The sequence below is a fragment of the Melozone crissalis genome, unplaced genomic scaffold (assembly GCF_028551555.1).
Source record: "Melozone crissalis strain CALT ecotype California unplaced genomic scaffold, PUWL_Pcris_2 ptg000114l_1, whole genome shotgun sequence".
Lineage (NCBI taxonomy): Eukaryota > Metazoa > Chordata > Aves > Passeriformes > Passerellidae > Melozone > Melozone crissalis.
Window position 1 is genome coordinate 890,624 of NW_026535891.1, and position 26,549 is coordinate 917,172.

At 55.7% G+C, this 26,549-nt stretch overlaps 1 protein-coding gene across 1 annotated transcript; it reads right to left on the reverse strand.

The window, feature by feature from the left end:
* Positions 1 to 10,725: 10,725 nt before the first annotated feature.
* On the reverse strand, positions 10,726 to 24,620 carry MEX3A (mex-3 RNA binding family member A). The gene is made up of 2 exons (XM_054292775.1): positions 24,152 to 24,620; positions 10,726 to 11,834 (listed from the first exon to the last, which is right to left on the reverse strand). The coding sequence occupies exons 1-2, from the start codon at positions 24,618 to 24,620 to the stop codon at positions 10,729 to 10,731; spliced, it is 1,575 nt and encodes a 524-aa protein (XP_054148750.1). The 3' UTR covers positions 10,726 to 10,728.
* Between the last annotated feature and the right edge of the window lie 1,929 nt (positions 24,621 to 26,549).

A 26,549-nucleotide genomic window follows, 5' to 3' on the forward strand; every position in this document is an offset into this window, starting at 1 on the left:
GGGGCAGGAGCTGTGCCAGCCTCAGAGCCCAGGGAGAGCGGGCACACACCCCTGTGTGCGTCATTCTGAGCAGAGGAAGCCAACGTGGTGCTGTGCAAGCAGAGCCATTTGCTTAGCACTGCTTTCTAACTCAGGAGCAAATCCCATACTGCAAAACAGGATCCAGCCCCTGGCCTTTTTATTTCCCCCCCCTTTTTTTTAAATGATTATCTTGAAGAGAATTCATAAAGAAAAAGGGAAAAAGGAATGCTGATGGTTTCACAGATAAGCAAAACAGCCTGTGACCAGTTTTGTGCCCCAGCTCCTGGGAGCCAGCAGCAGATCTCAATGGCCACACCACACTGCTACCTCTCACTGCTCCTTTTCTCTGCAAGTTGTTTCAAAAGCATCATCGTAAGCCCAGAAAGCACATCCTGCTGTCAGCAACCCGGTGCCACCATGGGAGGGGGGCTTCACTTTCACACAGACAGTAGTGGAACTACTCCAGATTTTACATTAGTGTCACTTTACTGGGGGTGACTTTCAATTTGCTCCATTAGCAGCCCTGAAGCGCTGCTGGAGCAGATCCAGCAGCGATGCTGCAGCCTCCAGATTCCAGATTCCAGCAGAGAAACCCACTGGAACAGGGGGGTCACAGGGGAGGGAGGCAGGAGCTGCATGGGCAAACCAAATTCTGCCCCAGCACAACCCCAGCTGAATTTTCCACTGGGTCAACTGACAGCAGAACATGACTTCAAGTTTCTACAGGATGTGAAAACCCACACTAAAACACAGAGATTGCTCCCTAAACATCCTAGAAAGGGTTTTTGGAAGAACCAGCCCGTGCTGGCTCTGCTGCCACACCAAGGACACCTGGCTGGGGCTCGCACGGGTGGGATGGAGCCACTGTGACACACAAGTGACAATAAAGTGCATCCACTCTCCAGTCCAGGGGCACCACAATGCACAATGTCCATCACTGACGCTTCTTCAAGTATCAAATTAAAAAAACAAAAACAAAAATGAGGTAAAACAAAACTGAAAGAGCAAACAGGCTGCCTCGCCACCCCGGCAGGGAAGGACCAGGCGCTTGATTCACCGAGCGTGAACCCCTCAGAAGTGCAGGAGCCGCCCTGCCCCGCTCCCCAAAACACCCCAGCACCAAGGAGGGTCCCAGGGGAGGGATCTCAGATTCACAGTGCTATTTATGCTCAGAAACCGAATGAGAACTGTCTTCATTCCTGTCCTGACCTATTGCATGGCTTTGCTGAGTGATGAATGCTGGTAAGGGCCCCCCCGGCCCCCCGAGGCAGGCAGGGGGCAGGGGGAGGCCACCGTGCTCCTCAAGGCATCTGTGTGGATGCTCCCAAGCTGCAGGAGATCCGTGGGTTTGCTACAGCTGAGCCACAGCTCAGAGGAGAGGAGCAAAGGCTAAACCCAGAGGGAAGCAACTCCCAAGGGGGTTTTCTTTGCTAATCCACGTCGCCTCGTGGATGTTTCTTTCTGAGTTCTCTCCTTCAAGCAGAGATTTTGGTGCAGTGAAAAGCATCCAGAGAGAAGTGCTGGCCTCTCTGTGGAGTGAATGGAGCAGCTGGCAGGGGTATGGGCCACGTCCTGCCCCAGCGCTGGTGCCAGGGGTTCAGCATCTGAACCCATCTGCCACCGCATCACCCCCAGCGCTGGTGCCAGGGGTTCAGCATCTGAACCCATCTGCCACCGCATCACCCCCAGCGCTGGTGCCAGGGGCTCAGCATCTGAACCCATCTGCCACCGCATCACCCCCTGCCCGCTGCCAGCTCCAGGAGCCCTTGCTCCCGCCCTCAGCACTGCAGGGACTCAGATCCATCCATACCCAACAGCTAAGAGCCCTCAGCCTCCTGTGTGCTCCTGCAGCCAGACCCAGGCGGGTGCCACCAGTGCCACTGAGTGCCAGGGCAGCTGCCAGGGAGCAAAGCTGGGGGATCAGGGACGTGGTGGCCCCATCAGGGCTGTGAGAAAGCCCTCTGGGGCCAGCAGGAGCTTTCCCAAACATCTCACAGCAGCTGCAATGCTCAAAGCTGATGTTTGGAGGCAAAGAGACGCCGGACAAAGCAAATCTCCTGGAAGACGCCGCGCGCGAAGCGATGAGCCCGTCTCGAGGCGCGCGGCACCGGGGTGAGAGAGAACCAAGAAAAAGAAAGAAAACAAAGAGGGAACAAAGCAACCCTAACGCCCTGGCACTGCCCAGCGCAAGGGCAGAGCCTCCTCCTGGCACCTCGCTGCCCTCGAGCTCTGTCTGTCACCTTACAGAGGGGAGATCGCCCAAATCTTCCTTTCCTTCTCCTTCCCGCCTGGGACGGCCCCACCTGCCCAGCCCAGGAGCTTCCCACACCTTTGGTGCTTGGAGAAGTTCAAAAACCAACAACGGCCCAAGGAAAGTAACAGCAACTTTGAACATTTTTCTGCAATTTCCTGCTCCAAGCCCAAGGCTGGAAGTCAGAATAAGGCAAAAATTAATGGCCTAAAACTTCCTTATTTTGTTCCTTGACTAGCCAAATCTGTCTATTTTTATTAAAAAAGCAACATAAACCCCCAAACGTATCTTTTTAAAAAAATACATATTATTAGATCCCTTTTTTTTTTTGTCTTTTTTTTTCCCCTCTATAAAAATAACTTCAGGACTTTGACTGACAGAAGGTACCAGTTGGTGGTTGTTATTTTGTTAGGCTTTCGGTCATTTATTTGTTTGCTTCAGAAAAATAGTACCAAAAAAAGATGGAATTCCTGGGGAAGTTAACAATGATCGTGTTCACAAGTTTATTTTACATTCTGCTCTGTCTGGGATCACTTGGATCTACTATAGATTAAACAATATGGATAGCATCTACTATTTGAACTAGTTAATTTTTTTTTTAATCTTTACTCTAGGATTATATGAAATAAATTTGAGTGTTTATTATTATTAACATTTTTTTTAATACCCATCAAAGCAAACTTTTTTTTTTTTTCTTCTCATTTTTGGTTAAAAACAAACAAACAAACAGGAAAAAAAAATCTTATTTTAAAATGCTTCTTTGAAAGGCAACAGAGCAGAAACATCACCCCATCATCCTGCTGCAGGGCACGGGCTGGATTTGGGGTGTGAGGGGGACAAATTTCTCCCCATCCTCAGCCCACAGGGAGGTGGTGGCTGCTCAGCACACCCCTAAAGCAGACGAGATGCTGTGAGACCCCTCAGGATGTGCTGGAGCCGTGCTGAAGTGCTCTCCTGGATTTACAGAAGCTCAGAACCCATCGGGGGCACTCGCTCTGTCCCTGGCTGTCCCTGCCATGGGTGTCCAGCAGGAGCTGTGCCCACACTGCCCTGGGGAGCAGATGGGGTGATCTGTTCCCTCCTGGGATGGGCTGGAGCTGGCCAGGAGCTCTGTGTGAGCTGGACAAAGCACCAGGACGAGTGCAGGGCTCTGGTGTGGCACAAGCTCCAAAGGAATGACCAGGGATGGTCTCAGATCCTGCCTGGCCTCAACACTGGCACCGAACCCTCCTGGTCCCTGCAACCCACCCAGCAGAGGAAGAGACAGAGCCAAAGCCCAAAGGGGGGCACCAGAGACCACCCAGAGCCCCCAGGAGCGTGTCCAGGGGGTGTCTGTGCCAGCAGTGTCCGTCAGTCCTGGCTGCAAGGCCGGGGAAAGCACCACAGATCCTGGCATTACGCTGGGCCCTCTGCAAGCAGAGAAGGACAAAACTCCTCTGGCTCCCTGGGCTGGCAGCAAGGAGGAGGAGGAGGGTGGGAGCTGGCAGTGCCAGCTTTGCCCTGCGAGCACCCAGCTCTCCACGAGCCCCAGGGAAGCAGAGCAGGAGCAATCGCTGCTCCCCAGCCTGGCAGGTGGGGTGGGAGCCTGGGATGGATGCTCAGGGTGCCCAGGAAGGGCTGTGCCACCCAAAAACTGCCCCGATCCCAAATCCACACCTCAACCCTTTCCAAGGGGGTTCCTAGATGGAGCAGCCGCAGGATGGGGGCACAGGCTTGGGTTCATAGTGGTTTTTTCTCTTCTACTTCTCTGTTTTTAATCACCTTTTTTTTTTTAATCTTTTTTTTTGTTTAAATACATCCAACTGTGTTAATTTCTTATTTGTGGAAAGGGCTATCTGCACCATAACTATCACCTTTACATACACACACGCACACACGAAAAATGAAACATATATTAAAAACACTTTTTAAGCAATACTCTGGATACAAATGTATTTTTTAACCTACATATATTCTAAACCTTCTAAACTTTTAAGGATCACTTTATCATAAAATAAAATATCCTTTTTTCTTATAATAAATTACCTAATAAAAAGTATTTTTATTAGCCCAGTTCCTTGCTACATTTACATGTAATAAATGCATTTATTAAAATAGAATATTAAATTATAAAGAAATGTTCTAATTTTAAAATCTTAATCTTTTTTTCCCTCCTCTCTCTCTCTTTAAAAAACACCAGGAAATGCATCAAAATAAACCCTTCAAACACCAAACAAAACAGGTTGGAGTATTTTGATTTCAGAGGTTAACAATATTAACAGTCTGAGCCTTTGTACGTATGAAGATTATTATTTTTTTTTTAAGAAAGAAAGAAAAGAGAAAAAAATAATAGATATCCCTCCAGCTGAAAAATACTTTTGCAAATGGGAGCTAGGACAAGATATTTTTATAGTATCTCCTCATTAACTATAAATCCAATTTTGGTTCTTTTTTACTTTCTTTTGTTATGCATTATAATACACACTATTCTCTATATAATTTATGTCGATGAGGATGACATCACAGAATGATATTACTTTTTCCCTCCGTTTCCCTTTGTTATTTGTCACCCGCTCCCCTGCACTGTCCCTTGTCCAGCAGTCGCTGTCCCCCCATGGCAGCTCTCAAACACCACCCCAAAACAGAATTTGGGGACATGGCAGGACCCTGGCATGGGAGCAGGGAGCTCCCACAGCCCTGTCACAGCTCACTGCCACCCTGGAGGTCACATCCACAAGGAAAAGCCACAGGATGAGTCCCAAACCCAGCACAGCCCCAAGCCCCCACACTTTATTTGCAGCCGGGGCTGAACTCGGCGGCGGTTTGGCAAAGCACGAATGGAAATCCCAGCGCTGAACTGGGTGGGCACCCCACTACAGCCCCTCTGTCCTCCCTTGGGGCTGAGCCTGCCTGGACCTGGAGATGTTCTGAACAAAGCTGGACACGTCCTGAACAAACCTGGACAGGTCAGGAACAAACCTGGACAGGTCCTGAACAAAACTGGACAGGTCAGGAACAAAACTGGACAGGTCCTGAACAAAACTGGACACATTCTGAATAAAGCTGGACATGTCTTGAACATACCTGGAGACGTTCTGAACAAAGCTGGACAGGTCCTGAACAAAGCTGGACACGTTCTGAACAAAGCTGGACAGGTCCTGAACAAAGCTGGACATATCCTGAACAAACTTGGACAGGTCAGGAACAAACCTGGACATGTCCTGAACAAAGCTGGACAGGTCAGGAACAAACCTGGACGTATCCTGAACAAACCTGGACAGGTCCTGAACAAAGCTGGACATGTCCTGAACAAAGCTGGACAGGTCAGGAACAAACCTGGACGTATCCTGAACAAACCTGGACAGGTCCTGAACAAAGCTGGACATGTTCTGAACAAAGCTGGACATATCCTGAACAAACTTGGACAGGTCAGGAACAAACCTGGACGTATCCTGAACAAACCTGGACAGGTCCTGAACAAAGCTGGACATGTCCTGAACAAAGCTGGACACATCCTGCCTGGACCTGGAAACCTCCTGCCCATACCTGGACATGTCCTGAACAAACCTGGACCTGTCCTGCCCACATCTGGACATGTCCTGCTCACACCTGGACACATCCTGCCTGGACCTGGACCTGTCCTGCTCACACCTGGCCGTGTCCTGCCCACACCTGGACGTGTCCTGCCCACACCTGGACGTGTCCTGCTCAGACCTGGCCATGTCCTGCCCACACCTGGATGTGTCCTGCTTACACCTGGACGTGTCCTGCCCTCACCTGGCCATGTCCTGCCAGCAGCTCAGCGCCTTCCAGCGCAGCTCTGCCCTCTCTGCTCCCAGCCCTGGGTTTTGGGTACCTGCCCTCAGTGCCACTGCGTGTGCCCTCGTGTCACTGCCTTGCAAATATCGCCACCACCATCACCACACATATCACAGCATGGCACGGGTCACCTCGGTCCCCACCCCAGCTCCAGCAAATGCAAACCCCAAGGATCTCCCCATACCCCAGCCAGGCCAAGGGGAATCCAGCAGCACCCACTGGCATCAGCCCCCCTCGGGGGTGCCACTGTCCTGTCATCACTCCCAGGAACCCACCCTGCTTTGCTGGGACGTGATTTTGCAGGATGGAGGTCTCAGGGACCAGGCTTCCCACAAGGGTCTTGCTGCTCCTACTCCAGAGGGAGGAAGACCCAGTTTGGCGTAGGGGTCCCAGTTCCACCTGCCTCCCTCCAGCCCCCCACGGCTTCAGCACCCCAAAGGGGTATCCCAAAAGCCTGGGAGGGATCGTGGGGCAGCTGAAGCCAGCCAGGTTCAGGCCAGTTGGTTCACACTGCAACAAGGGGTCACCAAGGGCATCCTCGAGGTGGGAGGGAAGGGGAGAAGCGCAAGGACCCGGCTCGGTGGGCGCCGCAGAAAAGGGATGGGTGCAGGAGGAGGGGGCTGTATTTAGTTATCATTATTGCTGGTGAATTAGACCAACAAGCCATTTTTAGTCACCTATCAAGGAAGATACAAGTCAGAGCAAATAGTTAAGGTCATGGGCATTTTTCTTGTTTTTTGTTTTTATTATTTTTTTTTTAAAGATTTTTATATATATACATATATTTAAAAAGAGGAAAAAAAAAATTACGCAAATTTTTGTTGTTCAAGCCCCGCAACCGGGCTCCCCATGGATGCCAACAGGCAGGGCCCGGGCTGCCCCTCTCTGGGTGCCCCATGAGCCCCCCGAGTTCCCTGCAGCCCCCACTCGAGGCAGAGGTAGCTCTCGGTGCATTTACAGCGCCTGTTTTTTCTTTCTTCCAAAGTTGCTACATCAAAATATGGAGTCGGTGGGGGGTACAGCGGGAAGCAGGGGACAGGGGGAAAAAAAATCAAAATAAAAACAGGGGCCGAAATACTTCTATTCGTTTTAAACTAGAACTGCTACATCAAGCTTTTTTTTTTTTTTTAATATATATGTATATGTATATATATATGTGTATATATATATATATATATAAAGGTTATTGGAACTGAAGATTTTATTAAAGGCCAACTTGGAGACTTGAGTAGGAACCTCATCTGCAGAGAGGGGCAGCCCCCCCAGGACAGCCCCACTCCGGTTCCCAACAGCAAGCATTGGACGTTTGTTTGGGTCATGATTCTTCTTTTTTTTTTTTCCCTTCTTTTTTCTTTTTTTTTTTTTTATTTTTTAAAGAAAGGGGTTTTGTCTTTTTCTCTAACATTTTTTTTTTTCAGCATGCAGGAGGCTTTTACATCGTTTTCTCTTGTTAAGGTGAGGGAGGAGCTACAAGGAGCAGAGCTGAGCCCCCTGTACCTTCCCCATTCCCCACCCCCTACAGTCAGTGCTAGAACAGGTCCCCCCACCCCAGGTCCCCAACACAGGGGTCTCCTTCCCCCCTCCCCACTCCCACCCACCTCTTCACAACCTGGCATCGAATAAAGACATTGATCAAGAACTTGCTCACATTACCACGAACAGACTCCACTCAGCCAAGAACGACTACTCACTCACTAACACAGCGGCCGAGCCCCCAGCTCAGCCCCTCCAGCACCAACACCAACGTTTCTGAACGCCCCTCCGAAGGGTGGCTGAGCCCCCTGCCCACCCCCCGACCCCCACCCCCCGCCCCCCAGCTCGTGCTTCCACCACTCTCTCTACACCAGCGGGAGAATTCCACGCCACGAAGGGATCCGGTGCAGCCCTGGGGCGGGGAGGGCGGCACGGCATGGAGGAGGGGGCACTGGGGAGGGGAGAGGTTCCCAGGGAACGGCCATGTCCCCCTCGCCCTGCCCTTCCCTTCCCTTCCTTAACTGGGACCAAACTGAGGCCAGATTTTGAATGAGAATGGGGCAGTTTTAGGAAGGATGCGGCCAGCGCTGGCCGGGGCTCCTTTGCTGAGGACAGGCTGTGCCCCAGGAAAATTCGGGACATGGGGGCTCTGGGGGTTCATCCAGAGCACCCCAGACCCCATCACCCCACAGGCCCCACACCAGAGGGTGCAGAACACGGCGCCTTCCCCCAGGAAGTGTTGGCATCCCACCCCTCTCCTGGTGTGAAAGGCTGCAGGGCTGGGACAACAGCCTGGCCAGGGATTTCCTACAGCTTTGGGGAAGAGGGGAGTACCAATCCTGCCTGACAGTGTCCCATTGCCGCAGCATTTTAACTTTTGTCTTTACAGCTTCCAAAACATCAGCATCCACTACAGCCTGGGAACATTGTCCACCCCTCCAATCCGCCCCTACGGAATACATGACTGTCGATGCAAAAGAGTGGAGGCATCCCGTCATCCCACCACCATTTCCAACCCTCCAACTGGTATCTGAAGATCAAAAGTGGGTTTTTATCAGCACAGAGCACCAGCAGCACCTGCCCCAGCACAGTGAGCTCAGCCCTTCAGTGACTGTGCCCCTGAGCCCGCTGTGCCAGGGCACAGGCAGCAAACCAAGCAGAAGGGAGGATGTTCCCAGGAACATTACCACGATGAAAAGAAAGTCTCCTGTAACTGAAGGGAATAAAAAAAAAAATCTCAGGTGATTTTTTTTTTTGTTTGTTTGTTTGGGTTTTTTTTTTTTTGGATGTTAGAACTGTCTGTGCCAAGTTGTGAAACTTGTTGGTTCAGTTCTAAATCAGGGTCCAGGATCTGTGAGCAGAAGTTGAGGGGTAGGAAATGGGGAAGTGGTGGTAGTGGGAGAAAAATTATATATATGGGTTTATATACACACATATATATATATATAGGTGCTTGATTAATTAAGTGCCTATATATATATATACACACATATATTTATAGCTGGGTGTACTGGTACTCAATAGGTCAATCCAACACATTTTTAACATCACAGCATTTTGGCATCCACAGACCAGCTGAACAAACCTGATGGAGTGAAGGTGCTGGCCTGCACCTTGCATGCGTTGGCACGGGAGCCAGATCTGAAGCCCATCCTCTCCCACTTCCCAATGGTTTTAAAGTATCTCATTTAACAAAACCAGGAGTCTTGAAATGATTAAAGGATGTTCAACAAGGCAATTTTTTTTCTGTTTTGTTTCGTTCTGAAAAAAATATAATATATAAAAGTGGCCAACCTCAGGAAGATCCAGGAAAAGGACAGCTGAAGAGGTTTTGGTCCATAAAGAAATACTTTTTCTTCTTTTTTGTTTTTTTTTTTCCCCTACTTGGTTTGGGTAACAAAAGTTTTGGTCCAGTTTAAAAACGACGACAACAAAATTATCTCTATAAACTCAGGGTTTTTTTTTTTTTTGCTCTCTGTTGGGATGCATGTTGGTTTCACATGGGCTCATTTGCCTGTATTGCATGATCGTCTCTCTTAGGTTTTGGTGCAATAGGTATGTTTTTTAAGAAAAGAAAAGCACAATGTTCTCTGTGTGTGTGTGTGTGGTGTGTGTAGCTGCAGCTGGCATCACTTGGAGGAAAGAATGAAGAGTGACCTACGGAAACGTGGAAGTCGATGCACTCCCCCCATGGACGGGAATGCTTTGGAAATACCCTGTTAGTGACTCCTGATTGGACTGATGAACAAATCCCTGCTTGGATAAGGAAAAAAGAACAAAGTTCCAGACTCCACGGTGGCTCAGAATAACAAAATAAATGCTCGTCGCCTGGTGTGATCCCAGTAGGTTCTTCCAAACCTTCTTCAGTTTCACGGGCGTCGTTTTTTTATTTCTTCACCTTCTTTTTTTTGATTTTCTTTTTTTTGTGTTTTTTGTTTGGGTTTTTTTTAGAAAAAAAGGAAAACAATAAAAGTTCTTTAGCTGTGATTTTTTTTTTTGTTTAAATCTTTGAGGTAATACAGTTGTGCCCTCGTTCTAACAGGTTCCCAGAGGTTGATGGTTTCTTTCTTGTTCTTCCAAATCCCTGTCATACGTTTTCCTTTCTTTCTGTTGTTTCTTTCTGAGCTCCCAGTTGGGCCGACAACCCTGGGGGGAGGAGAGTGGGGGCTTCAAGCCAAGACAAAGGTTGAAGGTGGCTGGAGAAAGGCTGGCAGGGCCCTCCCTGCATCCCTGCTCCCTCCCCGGTCGATCCAGGTGGCCTGGCTTGGTCATCGCCAAGAAGTCCCAATCTCACCACCAAAAAAAACTGAACTAAACTGCTTTGCTTGCGAGATCCGAGTGTGCGTTCTGAGTACTTGGTTTACAAAAGACATTGCAGGCTGGAGCATTGTTCGCCCTTCAAAATTTCTGGCTTTGCTATTCATTTTAATTTTATTATTCACTTATTATTTTTTTAAAAAATAACATACATTGCTTGTAAAATAATTTCATTTCTTCTTTTTCTTCTTCTTCTTCTTCTTTAAATTAATTTATTCTTTCATTCTTTTTTTTTTTGTTCTTCAGATGTCATTATTATTATTATTATTATTATCATTATTATTATTATCATCATCATTTTTCTCTCATCCCACCCGCTCTCCCTTCCTACCCCCACCCCCCCCCCCAAATGCCCTGCTCTGTCTCTTTTAGGAAAATATTCTAATGGCCTGAGTGGCTGCCGCGTGGCAGACGGGGCACTCGGGATCAGTCCTCTCGCAGATCCTCACGGCGCACTCCATGCAGAAGAGGTTGTGGCCGCAGGGCACCAGCGCGGCCGTCACCTCGCTCTCGAAGCACACCATGCACTCGCGGCTGCTGCCCACCGACGTCCGGGCGGCGGCGGGCGTGCCCAGCTTGGAGAAGCCCTGCAGGGGCTCCCCCTGCGACCGCCGCGGCAGCCCGGACAGGCCGGGCTCGGGGATGGAGGAGGAGGGCGAGCGGTGCGAGTTGGGGTGGATGGCGCCGGTGCTGCTGGAGCGCTGCTGCTTCGAGAAGAGCACCGAGACGGGGTTGGTGTTCTCCTGCCCGGCCCACATCGGGGCGCCCGACTCCGGCACCCCGTAGTACAAATCCTGCTTGTTCACACCGTAGTTGGGGAAGAGGTAACCGTAATTGAAGTCGTTTTGGTCGTTCAGCCGGGGGGTCTCGTAGACGGGGTCGACGGAGCAGTCGCCGATGCAGCCCAGGCTGTTCTGGCGGAAGGTGGAGAGGGGCTTGCAGCCCGGCGCCGGCGTGTGCACCCGCCAGGCCTCCGAGTAGCGGTTCTCCATGCCGGAGTCGGGGCTGCTGGAGAGGAAGTCGTTCTCGTTGTTGTACTCCAGAATCTTGCCCGTCCTCACCGCGATGTGCGTCTCGATCTCCTCGCGGGCGCGCTCCACGTTGCCCGGCGCGCCGGTGATCTCGAAGACGGGGTCCCGGTCCCGGCTGGGCGTGATGATGTAGGTGTTGGTCTGCTGCTGGATCCTCTTGATGGTGGCTCCCTTGGGGCCCACCACCAGCCCCACCACGCGGTAGGGCACGCGCACGCGGATGGTGACCTGCCCCGGCAGGGTGGGCGCGCTGCCGAAGGTGGTGCCCGCCTTGTTGCGCGAGGCCCTGATCATGGAGAAGTGCTCGGCCGCCGAGATGATCTCCCGCCGGGCCATGGCCACGTCCTCCCGCCGCCCCGTCACCATGAAGACCGGCTCCTCCCCTCGCACCGGGGTCTTGATGTAGGTGTTGGTCTTTGCCCGCAGGGCTTTGATCTTGCAGCCTTGGGAAGAGAGAGAAGAAGGCACAGCAGTTAACGAGGCTGCCCCACCAGGCCACAATCTCCTGTGCCACCTGGCAGCCACTGTGCAGGACCTGGAACAAGGGAAAGGCCCCTAACCCTAAGGGGAAATGCCAGAGGGAAGTCCACCCTCACCATTCCCAGACTCCCTCCCTCAGGAGTGCCATGCTCCCTCATCCCCCAAAACAGGGATCACCATTTTGTGTGCTGCAGCCCACCACACCAACCCCCCCGACTGCCTTCCCTCAGCAGTCATCCCTTAAGATCTCCCCTCCATCCACCCCAACACCACGGAGCAATGGGGGATCCGCCCCAGGTGTCAGTGGTCTCTGTGACAAGGCCTGTCCCCAGAGCCCCAGGGTGGCCCCCCAGTGACAATGGTCATCCTTGGGCTCTGGGGACAGGGCTGATGCCCTCATGGGGCAGCCTGGAGGCCACAGGAGAACAGAGAGATGCTGGTCCCACAGCCTGGATTGCCAATGTGGAGCCTTTGGCCACCCTGTGCCAGCTCCCAAGGGGAGTCACCTTGACTCCAGAGGATTTTGGTACTACTGAGGAGGTTTTGGGGTGAATACCATGAACTTCAGGGGGACAAGTTTGGAGGGGAGTTGCAGAGATGCAGCAGTTTGGGCCTCCCCACTGCAGATATGGCAGGACTGCAAATGCCAGCAGAGCTAGATGGCCAAGGGTAGCAGGAGGCCAGGATTTGCTTTGGGGCTGAAACAGCAAGAAATGGGGCAGGGCTGCCCTCCTGTGAGCCCCACAGCAGGCGTGTGCAAAGACTCCTGCTCCAGGTGCTCAGACCCTCTCCTGAGATCCCTGGCCAAGTGGTGCTTCTGTGTACCAGTATCCACATCCCAGAACCCACTGAGCCCATTCCCCAAATCCTAGAACCCACCGAGCCCATTCCCCAAATCCTAGAACCCACCAAGCCCATTCCCCAGCTCCCCACAGCTCAGAAAACAGCCTTCTGCTTTCCCAAAAAGGGCAAAAGACTTTCCAGTGTGTTTTGGCTTCCAAATGATTTTTTTGGAGCGTCTTGATCCAGCTGGTTGGCTTCAGGTTCCCAGATGACACCAGGATGCCATCAACAACTAAGAGTTCTTACAGATGTGGCACAGTTCTGTAAACCACACCTGGAGCCCTCCTTGCTGCTGTCCTGCCCCTCAAGAAGCCTCACTTGGTGCCCCAAGGCATTTCTGGCACAAGCTCCAGGGCAGGCTGGGGGTTCCTCTGCAGGAGGTGTGCTCTGAGCTCAGATCTCAGAGGAAAGTTAAAACCTGTGATTCTCCAGTGCAGATGAAGCGAGGTGAGCACTTTGCTGCGGTTTCCTGAGGATTTGGGTGTCTGACAGAACCAGAGGATGAGGACACAGCACTGGGACCTCTCTGAGGTCCCCCAACACCTCCTACCCCACCTTCCCTCCCCAGAAAAGACCATTTTCCTCTGATTACCTGACACCAGCAGCTTTTCCTCCACACACCCCACTGACACCACACTTCAACACACAGTGACCTGCAAACGCTGCCTCTGCAACCACCAAATGCAGATTCCTCAGCTCCCGGGCTGGATTTTATTATTTCTACAGATCCTGATAAATAACAGCACCTCTCAGGCCGGGAGCTCAGGGCTGCCACTCATGCTCAGTGCCTCTGGTGAGACACAGGCTGGTGACATCGGGGTGCCCCCTGGGATGCCAGCAAGAGCTGAACCCACACCTGTGGCACTGGAGCAGCCTGGTGCCACGAGAGCTGGCACAAACAGCTCCCTGGGCTCACAGGTGCCAGGGCAGCCGCTGCATCCAGCAGTGCCCGGCGGGGAGCGCGCTCAGCCCGACCAGCTGTGCTCACAGTGCTGGCACCGCATGGGCACCGGGCATGGCATGGGCACGACACCACAGGGGCATGGGGCATGGCACCACGTGGGCACCCGGCATGGCACAGCAGGGGCACGGCAGGGGCATGGGACAGAGCACAGACACAACACCGCACGGGCACGGCATGAGCACAGCATCACAGAGGCATGGGGCACAGCACCACATGGGCAGTGGGCATGGCACAGCACGGGCACCAGGCATGGCACGGCATGGGCACCGGGCATGGCACAGGAGGGGCACAGCACTGCAGGGGCATGGCACCACGTGGGCACTGGGCGTGGCACAGACACAGCACTGCAGGGGCATGGGGCACAGCATAGACATGGCACCACATGGGCACCAAGCATGGCACGGCATGGGCACAGCACCACAGGGGCATGGGGCACAGCACCGCATTGGCAGCGGGCATGGCACGGCAGGGGCACCAAGCATGGCATGGCATGGGCACCGGGCATGGCACAGGAGGGACACTGCAGGGGCACAGCACCACACAGGCACTGGGCATGGCACCGCAGGGGCATGGGGCATGGCACAGACATGGCACCGCACAGGCACTGGGCACTGCACAGCAGGGGCATAGCACAGCACAAGAACCGGGCACAGCATCACTTGGGCACCGGGCATGGCACAGGAACGGCACTGCACCACACAGGCACCGGGGACAGCACAGCAGGGGCATGGAACCGCACGGGCACTGGGCACAGCACCACATGGGCACCGGGCATAGCACAGCAGGGTCACGGCACCGCACAAGAACCAGGCACAGCACCTCATGGGTACTGGGCATGGCATGGCACAACACCGCACAGGCAGTGGGCACAGCACAGCAGGGGCATGGAACCGCACGGGCACCAAGCATGGCACCATGTGGGCATTGGGCATGGCATGGGCACGACCCTGCACAGGCGGTAGGCACAGCACAGCACGGGCATGAAACCACATGGGTACCAGACATGGCATCATGTGGGCACTGGGCATGGCATGGGCACGACACTGCACAGGCGGTAGGCACAGCACAGCATGGGCATGGAACCACATGGGTACCAGGCATGGCATCATGTGGGCACTGGGCATGGCATGGGCACGACACTGCACAGGCGGTAGGCACAGCACAGCACGGGCATGAAACCACATGGGTACCAGGCATGGCATCATGTGGGCACTGGGCATGGCATGGGCACGACACTGCACAGGCGGTAGGCACAGTACAGCAGGGGCATGGAACCACATGGGTACCAGGCATGGCATCATGTGGGCACTGGGCATGGCATGGGCACGACACTGCACAGGCGGTAGGCACAGCACAGCACGGGCATGAAACCACATGGGTACCAGGCATGGCATCATGTGGGCACTGGGCATGGCATGGGCACGACACTGCACAGGCGGTAGGCACAGCACAGCAGGGGCACGGAACCGCACAAGCACCGGGCGTGGCACCATGTGGGCACCGGGCATAGCACAGCAGGGGCACGGCACCGCGTGGGCATGGGGCATGGCATCACATGGGCACAGCACTGCACAGGCACTGGGCTCAGCACCACGTGGGCAGCAGGCATGGCACCACACAAGTACCAGGCACGGCACGGGCATGGCACCACGTGGACACCAGGCACAGCACGGGCACCGTGTGAGCACCAGGCATGGCACAGCACGGTCACGGCACCACACAAGCACTGGGCACAGCATGGGCATGGCACCGCAGGGACACTAGGCACAGCACAGACACCGGGCACAGCACGGCACCACATGGACACTGGGCACGACACCAGGCATGGCACAGCACAGGCACCGGGCACAGCACAGGCATGGCACTGCATGGACACCAGGCATGGCACAGCACGGGCATGGCACCATACGGGCACCGGGCACAGCCCTGGCCAAGTGCAGCCCCACACAGCCCCTGGCACAGCCGAGAGCCCGCTGCCCCTCAGAGGGTCTTGGCAGCAGCACGGGACACACGCTGGTAAATCAGAACTTCACTGTCAACTCCTGCTGTGATTTTGAGCTCCTCAGAGCCACCTCAGCTCCCCGAGCCTCATTTCCCATTTCTGGAGCAGGAATCGCTGTCTCCTGCCTTGTGCTCCCACAAAATTCCCTCTCAGCGCTCCACATCACGGCGCTGCTGCACTCAAGCCATCCCTGAAACTGGAATTCCACATTCCTGGGGAACGGAAATGCCACAAAGAAGGATCTGGGAAAATCCCCAAATCCAAACCAAATCCACCCCTTGCCAAACGCAGCATAGCTCATGGGTTACTCCCCGGAGTTTGCACCCTGAGGTGCATTTGTGATGCTTTGTTGAGTAAAGTTTGCAAACAGCCCATGTGGAGCAGTGGTCACGCAGTGGCGTGCTGTCAGCTCCAGGAAACTCAGAGGACAGGACCTCAGTGAGCCAGGCACAACTCAACTATAGGAAAAAGGCACAACTCAACTGTAGGATAAATTATAATAAATAATAAAGGTGCATCCCAAGGAGAGCTGCATAAATCCCCGAGAGGTCACCCGTGCCCTCTGGCAGCCCTGGCAGGGTGGGCTGTCCCTGCCCCACCGCTGGCAGACATTTCCCTGCCCCTCTCCTGTGCTGCTCCCTCCCTCTCCAAAGAGGGAGATTCCATCTTAGGAAGATTAACCGAGATGCCACCATTTCCCCAGGGATATCACCAGAGCATCGCGTGGAAAAGACAGGGGGGGTGTTCACAGCGAGCATCGAGCTGAAAATGCCTCCCCGTGCATCACCCCGGGCTGCAGGAGCTCCGTGGAATTCCGCAGTGACCCGAGCTCTGCCTCTGGAGCCAGGCTCGCTCTCCTGTGCAGAAAAGACCTCGGGCAGGCGTGTGGCATGGATGGGATTGGGGCTGAGATTGGGGCTGGGATTGGGGCTGGGATTGGGGCTGGGTTTGGGCTCCGTGCTGTTCTCAGCTAAGGGGACAATGACAGCATGTGGGGGACAGGGATGTGAGCCCGGCAGGACAGGAAACAATCACAGAGCCGACAGGGAGGGTCAGGCAGGCAGAGCTGTGACAAAGGACCAGGGCTCCACGCTGGGGACAGATGGAAGGGAGCAGTGGCAAGGAATCCACACGAATGAGGGCAAATGTAAGCACGTTGCGCGAGCTGGAGGAGCGGGAGGGAGTTGGGCACGGAGCAAAGGTGGTGGAAATCGAGGGAGAGGCACACCCTGATGCCTCCGAGGGAGGAGGAGAATGAGGTGTGTGGGAGCAAAGCCAAAGACACCCCAAAAGGGCAAAAGGAAGGTGGGCAAGGAGAGAGCACGGCGAGAGGGAGGGGAAGGAGGATGTGGAACGGACAAAAGGACGCGTGGTGCAGTCGGTGGTGTGAGAAGGGGGGGAGGAGGGAGGGTCTCTGTGCAGGCCTGCAGACGGGAAAGCCAGCTTTGTGGAGACAGACAGATGGGGATCCTGTGCTTAAAAACAGGAGAAAATCACCTCCTAGGAAATTAGACCAACCCCAGCAAGCCCAGAGGGCTCAGCAGCCCTGACCTCCAGCAGCTCTGACCTGGCACAGACAATGGGCAAACCATCAGCAGCCCAAATCCAGAGAACTCCTCAACTTCCAGGGGTGCTGCACTGGTTTTTTACATCAGCTAAAACCAGGCTGGGCTTACATGTGATTTACTCACTTAGTGCCAAGGCTCAGGGCCCATCTCAGCCCCATCCCTGACTGCTTTGCACACTAAAAAGGGGCTGAGCCTCCTTTGAGATCCCCCTGCTCTGATGGAGCTCAGCTGGATCAGGATGTGGCCCCAGCCAGATGGGCAGCACACCCCGATGTGCTTATTCCAAAGAAAATTCATCCTGCATGGGGTGGTTTTTGACACTTTCCCTTCGTGCATAACTGAAATTTGAAAACGCCGTGTAACAAAGCATTTTACTCGGGGGATTATTCAAAGGGAGGGAGGTGGAAGGGAGGGGATTGCCTGGCAGGTGGTGTCAAAATGAAGCTGAGGGAAGAAAGGGACCCATAAAAACATAACTTGGTCTATGTCTGTGGCAGCACACAGACATCAGTGTGTCGATCCCTGGCAGACCCCTGCCACTTAGATTTTTATATTAAACAGAGAATTAAACCCTTTCTCATTGTGTTTCCACAGCCTACCTTCTATTATCCTGGGTTTTGTCAATAAAGCAGATCCCAAAGCATTCCATGAAGGAGGCTGTAAGCTCAGTTCCTCCCCTCATCCTTTTTTCTCTTTAATTTCACTGATTACCAATTGACTCAAAGTAAACGTGTTTGCAAATTACCTGGGTACATCACAAACATTCCCACACAGGACCAAACCCTGGAGGAGTGGAGAGCCTCTGGTGCCCAGACCAGTCAGCTAACTGGAATTAATCCGCAGAGCAGCCATCTCTGGCTGAAAACACAGAAATAAATTGAGTCTAGACATTGCCAAGATGGGTGGTGGGGGGTCAGGGGGAGATCTGGATGCAGGGCGACCTTCTCTCCCTCCCTTTCCCCTGCATCAGGGCAACAAATCCATCAAAATCAACAGAGAATGCTCCAGGAGCTTGGTTCACCTCTCCAGCAAAGACAAGGGACACCAGGGTGCTGATCTAGCTGCCAAACCCATCCCAAATGCTCTCACTCTGAGCAGCCCCAAACCAGTGTGTTTTCACAGGGTTTACCCCAAGGTGCTGCTCCATCCTTGGGCAGAGGATGATCAGAGCATGGAAGGGATGTGCCCAGCACAGCACCACGGTGACAATGCCACCAGGACAGTGCAGTGGCACACTCAGCTGTGCCTGTCTGTGGAGCAGATCCCCCAAATAATTTCACTTGGGTGTAAAAATTCAGAGTTAGACCTGCTGATGACCTTCTCCTCGGTGCTGGGACAAGGCCAGACCCTGCACAGGTATATTCTGCCACTGATGCAGACGGGAGGCTCCCACCTGGCACCAACTGGCACCTCCATGCCAGGAGCATCACCCTGACCCTGGAATCACCAAGGGAGCTGTACCAACCACAGCAAACAGCTCCAGAGCCAACCCCAAGCTGCATCTTTTTGTTTGATCGACTGTGTTGTGGTTTTATTTTGGAAAACACACCCCACAAATCACTCCAGGTCCTGATATTTCATGTTTTCATCAGATACAAAGTAGTCTCTGCAGACAAAAGCTTTTCAAGCCCTCTCCTCCTTTCTGGCAAGGCGCAGATACAAATTACACCTGCAAATACCCCACCAGTCCCTTCTGGCACTGCTAGTGGGGTGCAAGAGGGTCTAAGGGCAAATTAGAACTTGGTCTTTTTTTTCCGTTGTAGTCATAAAATTGAAGAGGATCATAAAATAAACAACCCTCAGCTACCTCGGGTAAGGTGGGGCATTCTTTCCCCCGTTAACATGAAAGCCTTGTTAAAAGACAAGCACACAAAGAACTTCACAAATAAACCCTCCTGACGGCCTGTGGGCTAAGGTTTTGCTGCATCGAAAACCCGATGAAAGTGGTGTCAAAAAAACCCCACAAATGCACACAAAAGGACCACGACCGACCAACTAAATCTCTTTGCACGGAGGGTTTATTGTCCTGATGATGCAAGTTGTGTTTACAAGAACGGGGAAAAAAAAAACACCACCCAACGCACACCATGCCAGGAAAACCAGCGACTGCCTCATTCCAGCGCGGCGATTTTTACGCTTTTTCACATTGTGATGAAAGTTGTTTATGAAACAACAACAACAACAACAAAAAAAAAAAACCACAAAGAAAAAGGGGAAAAAACGCTAAACAGCATCGAGCCTAGAGGCACAGACAACCCGGAGCAAAGTTGGGAAGCGGAGCCCCCGGCGCGGAGTGGGTGTGCCCGTGGCACGGCTCGGTCCCGCACGGCTCCAGCCGAGCCGGGGCCGGGCGGAGCGGGGGAAGCGGGGCACGGCGAGCGCGGGGGGACGCGGGCAGCGAGGGAGGGGGCTGCCAGACAAAGGCGGGGGCCCCCACCCAGTGCCAGCGCCGCTTGCTTCCCCACTGCCCTAGATTCCGGGCGGCTGCGCTGCGGTTCACTCGGTCAGCGCCGCGCCGGCCGCCCGAGCGCTGCGCGGGGAGCGTGCGTGGCTCCCTCGCAGAAAATTCCCTTTGTCTCCCTCTCCCTCTCCCTCCCAGAGCCGTTCTCTCCTCCCACCTCCGGTTCAAACGGCACAAAGTCGCTGCCGCTCCGCACTTTTCCCCCCCGCCGGTGTAAATTCGGAGTAATTCTCGTTAACACTTTGCAACAACCCGATACCGACGGCAAATCTTTTCCCTCCCTTTCGGGCCCATCCCGAGCTGCTGGAGCAGCCTTCAGAGCCCAGCAGATCGGGTGGATTTCGAGCCAAGATTTCCATGAAACAAGGAGACAAGAAGATCTGCCCCCCTCGCTGCTCCTCGGATGCTGTACATACATCCACCTCCACAGGGTGGGTGGGGGAGCTGCCATCATCAGACTTCCTCAATGGAAAAGGCTTCCTCGGACTATTTTTAAATGCTGAAAGCATTGGAGCATGTTTGGAGCTACACAAAGAACCCAATCACCTTGGGTTTAGTGGAGCCTCTTGTTATTTGACTTCACCTTGCCAAGAAAGAGCAATTTATGTTAAGATCCTCTCTCGCATAATCTTCATTCCTGGTGACAACAGGCTGGTTGGAGCAGGCTGGGAGATGCTGCATCAAAGGGTGTCTGTGAGTACAGGTGACAATGGATGCTATTACTGTGATGAGACCAAGAACCCTTAGAAGGACCAAAAAATCCTTAAGAGAGTCCAAAAATCCTTACAGGGAAAGTCTTATCTGGGAGTGGGCGCAGCACGAAGCCAAAGCAACCCCACGGCTTCTCCCGACACCTGCACACACCAGGCACACAAAGAACCAGCACCATGTCTCCCTGCCCACAACATCTGGCCTCAAACGTGCCCTTCAGCCTCTCCCCTGGCTGCAGCGACAGCAGCCCAGCTTGCCTGTGGGAGCAGGCAGAAAAGTTGGATACAAATCTTCATCTGGCTAATCCACACCCACCTCGGGTCACTTCTAGGGAAGAGCTGCAGCGCCTGATGATTTCTGCCCCTTCCTAATTTCAGCCTGCACAACCAAAACATGATGCCCTTCAGACACTCTGCATTGCTCCCAGCACCCACACCCCATCTCAGCCCACATCCCTTGATGCCCCACCATCTCCAGAAAAACCTGCTGCAAACCCCTCCAGTGCTTTGTCCTTACAATTTCATGGGCATGGCCGTGAGAGCCAGCAGAGCCATGGACAGGCTGTTGCAGGCAGGACACCCACAATGAGGGGTGGCAGGAGGAACACAAGGGCCACCAAGCTCCCTGATGTGCCACACAGGCCCCAGGGAGCACTGGCCGTGCCATGGCGCACACCAGGAGGTTTGGTCACCCAAACCCAGCACAGCTGGAGCTCACACACATGCCAGGGGAAGGGGGGTGACCTGCAGGAGCCTTGACTCAGGCAGACTCACCCCTGATATGTCCCACAGAGGGACAGGTGTGAAGGGGATGTCACCACCAACCATGCCCAGTCAAAGGGATTCTTGTGACTTCATCCCCTCCTTCTTCCTTTCCCGGTTTCCTGCCCTCCGGGTTGCAAAGCAGCCCTTGGCACACCCCACCAGCCACCCAGCTCTTTGCCACGGACCCTGGGGCACCAGCCTGGCCAGTTCCCACCAATCCCCCTTTCCACAGCCCACCACCACCTCACCCCAGGCCAGTCCCCCACCCCAGCCGGCTCGTGGCTCAAATTCAGAGCACAAAGCAGCCCCAGCACAAACCGGAGCAAGGATTCCAGCAGGCCATTGGCTCCTCCAGGGCACGTTCACAGCTCCTGGGGAAAGCAGGAGCTGCCAGGCTCAGGTCGAGTTCCTGCAGCATCCTTGCTTGGAGTGAAACCACCCCCCTCTGCCACGATTACACCTCTTCACAAACCACTCTTACAGGCATTCCAATAAAAATACATCGGGCTTGAGCATTATTTACACTTAAGTGCCTTTTCAGTGCTTTGGCAAAGTGAGGGGTGGCCTGATAGCAGGTGGAATTCCTGTGGCCAGGTCCCTGTGCCCAGATCCAGGCCTCTCATATCCACACCTGCCTGTGAGGAACACTTTAATAGATGGTTGATATCATTATGAAATAATCTGAAGGGATAGTGTGTTTCTTCAGAAAATAATAAGTTGCAGAAAAAGCTAAACCCTGTTACCAAGTAAAGCTGTGAAATAATTTTTATTTCATTATTACTTTTTCCCCCTCCCTTTTTCAAGACGTTCGTCACCCTGCTCAAAGGTACCCATAAACACAATTGTTTTCCTAGAAAACCATCTGCAGCAGGAGCAGTACCACCAAGGGATGTCAATCTGGCATTCTGGGATTCCTGGTCAGGCATCCATGAGAGTGCAGGAATCAATCCCCCGGGGAGCCCCACACCCAGCTCCAGACCCTCTTAATCCGGCCTTCTACACAAAAACAAGGCACGGGAGACAGCAGAGACATTCCTGCAGGCCTTCAGAAACAAGTGTGGGCCACGATGTGTGCTGGAGTGAAGAGCCACAGCTCCAGGGACCGTGCTGAAGGAGCCCCCAGCACAAGATCCATCCCACCCACCTCCGTGGTGGGGCACAGGCTGCACCATCTGCCCCACCAGCCAAAGGAGCACAGCCACAGCTGCATCCCCCCAGCTCCCAGATGTGGGAAAACCCTCACACACACACACACACAAAAAAAATGGTGGAAAAAATCCAGGTCTCCACGTTCCTCTCCATGGCTCTGGACACAAGAGGCACGTGCTGCGTTCTGAGCACACACCCCCTTCTCAGGAGTCTGGGGCAGCGCTGAGATCCTGCAACAAAACAGCCCTGGCACATTTCCCCCTCGGTTCCGCCTGCCGAATCCTCTTTCCCAACTTTATTAAACAAAGGGGGCCTGATTCTCCATGGCCTCACACACACACAGCAGCGCAGAGTTGGTGCTGAGCCCCACCGCGCCTGCAGAGCCAAGGGAGGATCGGGATCGGGACCAGGACCAGGACCAGGACCAGGATCGGGGCCAGTGGGGTCTCCTGGGCCAGACCTTCACCCCTTCCTGCCCATCTCCCCCATCCCGGTGTGAACACCACAGCAAGAGCTGCTCCCTCTGCTGCAGATACCCCGAGTTTTGGGGAGATCAGCACCCCCGCACTCTGCCCGCTCTCCATCCCGGAGAACCGGGACCGGCCCGTGGAACCGGACCTCGCTCCAGGGCTGGGAGCAAGCAGAGCCTCCGCAGGCCCCATTGTTCCAGCCGCACGCCCTAGCGTCAGAGATGTCCAGCACGGAGCCATTCGTGTCCCTCTCCCGTGGCTTCCCCTCGCCCACTTCAGCCCTTCTCGGGGCACTGGGGGTCATCACCCCCCGTGTCCCCCCCACAAACCCCCTGCTCAGGGCCCTTCCATCCCAACCCACAGGGGAGCATCTGCCCATGAAGCCGCAGGCTCTGCCCATCGCACTTCCAGAGCGTCAAGTTACTTGTTCAGAGAAAGAAAGAAAGAAAGGAAAAAAAAAAGCCCAACACTTAGCCGCACTATTATTATTTTTTTTTTTTTCTCTGTAGCGACACAAAACTTCTCTCGGCAGCGCCGTGCCCCGACTCCCGCAGTGCCCACGGGAGGCGCGGGGCCCCGCACCGCACACCCGGGAGTGGTGGGGGTGGGCGAGGGGTGACTTAAGAGTGGGTGTGGTATGGGGATATATATATATATATCTATCTAGATACATATATATATGTAATTTTTTTTAAAGCCCTCCTCCATTCCACCTCGCTCCGAACGGAGCCGGGAGAACAAAAGCATCACTGTGGCGGCGCGCGGGCAGCGGCCGCGGGGGGCCCACGCGGGACGGCGGCTCCCGCTCCGGGGTCCCCTCGCCCCGGGGTCCCCCCCGTTGCCGGGGGGCGGCGGGAGCAGCTCGGCAGCCCGGCTCCCAGCCGCTCCAGCGGCCGCTCGCACCGAGCCCGGCGGCACCACCACACCCCCTCCGCCCGGCCAACAAAGGGGGACTCCGAGGCGCGGGGCCGGGCTCAGCCCGCACCCCCCGCCCTTCCCCCGCCTTATTCCCAGGGTTTTTTTCTTTCTTAAGCAGAGCGCGGTCGAGCTCGGCTCTCGGGCAGAACCGGGGAGCGGCGCGCGGGGCTCCGGTGCCGGACAAGCCCCCGCAGCGTTCCCGCAGAGCCCCCACGCCACCGTTCCCCAGCACCGCCGTGCCGGGAGCGCGGCCGCCCGCCCACATCCCGGGAGCCCCGGGCTTTGTCCCCGGCGGGGCCGAGCGGCCCCGGCCCCGAACAATGGGCGGGAGGGAGCGGCGGGGCCCCGCGGCCGCGGGGGGAGTGTCCCGGGGCCGGCGAGCGGCGACACACCGGGGCGCATCGCGGGGTACCGGGGGCCCGGCGCTCACCTTGCCGTCCCACGATCTCGGCCACGTGCTCGGAGCTGGGCACCGGGACGCACTCGGTGGTGTTGGAGCTGCTCTTGAGCCGCAGCTCGGCCTCCTTGTAGAGCGCGCACAACTTGGGTTCCGCCGCCCCGGCGCTGGGCGCCGCCGAGCCCTTCGGGGCCGCCGGGGGCGGCGGCGGCGGCGGCGGCGGCGGCTGCTGCGGCGGCGGCGGCGGCGGCGGGGGCTGCTGCGGCGGCGGCGGCGGCGGGTTATTGTTGTTGTTGTTGCTGTCCTCCACCAGCACCACGGCCGAGGAGGAGGAGGAGGAGGAAGGCTCGCCTAGCCCCAGCAGGCAGAGCTGGTCCAGGGCGAGCTGCAGCGCCCGGTCATCCTCAAGCAGCGCTCTGTCTTTGCCGCTCCCACCGAAACAGCCTAAATCGCCGAAACCCCCGTTCCTTTCCATTATCCCTGGGACTACCAGGCTAGGCATGGCTAACAAAGGCTTGGGAGGGGGCTGGGGGCTGGGGGGGGGGGGGGGGGGCGAGAGGAGGGGAGGGGGGGGACACAAAGAGCTCGGGAGGGAGAAGGGAAAAAAAAAGGCAGAGAGAGAGAACGAGAGAGAGAAAAGGACCCTCCGCCCCCCGCCCCCCGCCTGGCCAAGCCCCTTTCCCGTGTAACCCGAGCCCCGCGCCCGCCGCCTCCACCGCGGTCCCCCCGCCGCCGCCCCCGCCCCCGGCCGCCGCCGCCGGGGGGTGCGGGGGGTGCGGGGGGCGCGGAGCGGAGCGCGGCCCCGCGGGGGGAAACTCTTTTGTTTGAAGGCGGCTGGGCGCTGCGGGAGCGGCCCGGCCCGCGGGCTCATGGGGGATGTAGTCCGGTGGTGGCACACCCCCGCCCGCGGCGGCGGCCACCGGGGCGGCGGGGACCGGCGGCGTGCGGAGGGGGACCCGCGGGGACACGGGTGAATGTGGGATGCGGGATGGGGGGGACAGGCTGTGACACTGCGAGGGGGATGCGGGGACACGAGGGGACACGGGTGGATGTGGGATGGGGGGGACAGGCTGTGACACTGCGAGGGGGATGCGGGGACACGAGGGGACACGGGTGGATGTGGGATGGGGGGGACAGGCTGTGACACTGCGAGGGGGATGCGGGGACCCGCGGGGACACGAGTGGATGTGGGATGTGGGATATGGGGGACCGGCCAGGACACGGTGAGGGGGCTCCAGGGGACCCGCTGTGACACTGCGAGGGGGATGCGGGGACCCACGGGGACATGAGTGGATATGGAATGTGGAATGGGGGGACCGGCTGGGACATGGTGAGGGGGCTCCAGGGGACCCGCTGTGACACTGCGAGGGGGATGCGGGAACCCGCTGTGACACCAGTAGATGTGGGATAGGGGATATTGGGGACCGGCCGGGACACGGTGAGGGGGCTCCAGGGGACCCGCTGTGACACTGCGAGGGGGATGCGGGGACCCGCTGTGACACGAGTGGATGTGGGATGGGGGATGTGAGGGACCGGCCAGGACACGGTGAGGGGGCTCAAGGGGACCCGCAGTGACACGAGTGGAGAGGCACCCACGGTGACAGGGGTGGAGGGTGGTGTGGGGACCACTGGGACACGGAGGGGAGGCTGCTGTGGGGACACACATGGTGCAGAGGGTACACACGCTGTGTCACGCGTGGAGGGGCTGCAGGGGGACCGCGCGGTGCCACCAGGGGAGGAGGATGCAGGAGGATCCACCGTGTCACCGCTGGAGGGGCTGCAGGGGGACATGCCATGGCATGGGGATGGGGACTGGGGGGTCCCTGCTGTGACACGGGTTAGGGAGGTGAGAGGGGACCAGCCATGGAGGGGACTGCGGGGAAGCCACCGTGACCCAGCTGGAGGATGATGCACATCCAGGTGTGCTCAGGTGTCCCGAGCCGTGGCCAGATGTGCACACACAGGAGCACAACCCCAAAACGCAGATGTGCCCCCCAAAATGCGGTTGTGCCCCCCAAAATGCAGATGTGCACCCCAAAACGCAGATATACCATGCCATGGGTGGAAGTCTGTGGTGGGATCATTGTGGAAGGGTGGGGTGGGCTGCAGTGGGATGGATTCCCTGTGTCACACGGGGAGGGGGCTCCTTGGGGACCCACCATGCCCTGGGTGGGTGTAGGGGCTACATGGGGACCCACGGGGACACAGCTGTAGGGGCTGCATGGGGACCCACTGTGGGTTCCATGAGCGGCTCTCTGTGCACACCCTGGCAGAGAGGGGTCCCAGGAATGAGGGGTCTGTGAGGGGACCCACTGGGTGCAGCCAGCATGGAGGGCCATGAGTGGAAGGGGTCTCTGTGGACACCCACCATGTGCCCCACACTGTGGAGGGGTCATGGGTGAAGCAGGGTTTGTGTGGGGACCTGTTGCTG

Excerpts from the sequence above, each read along its gene's own strand:
- MEX3A (XM_054292775.1), bottom strand. The coding sequence starts at position 24,620 with ATGCCTAGCCTGGTAGTCCCAGGGATAATGGAAAGGAACGGGGGTTTC. Across the intron at positions 11,835-24,151 it reads CGAGATCGTGGGACGGCAAG|GCTGCAAGATCAAAGCCCTG; the intron begins GTGAGCGCCGGG and ends TCTCTTCCCAAG.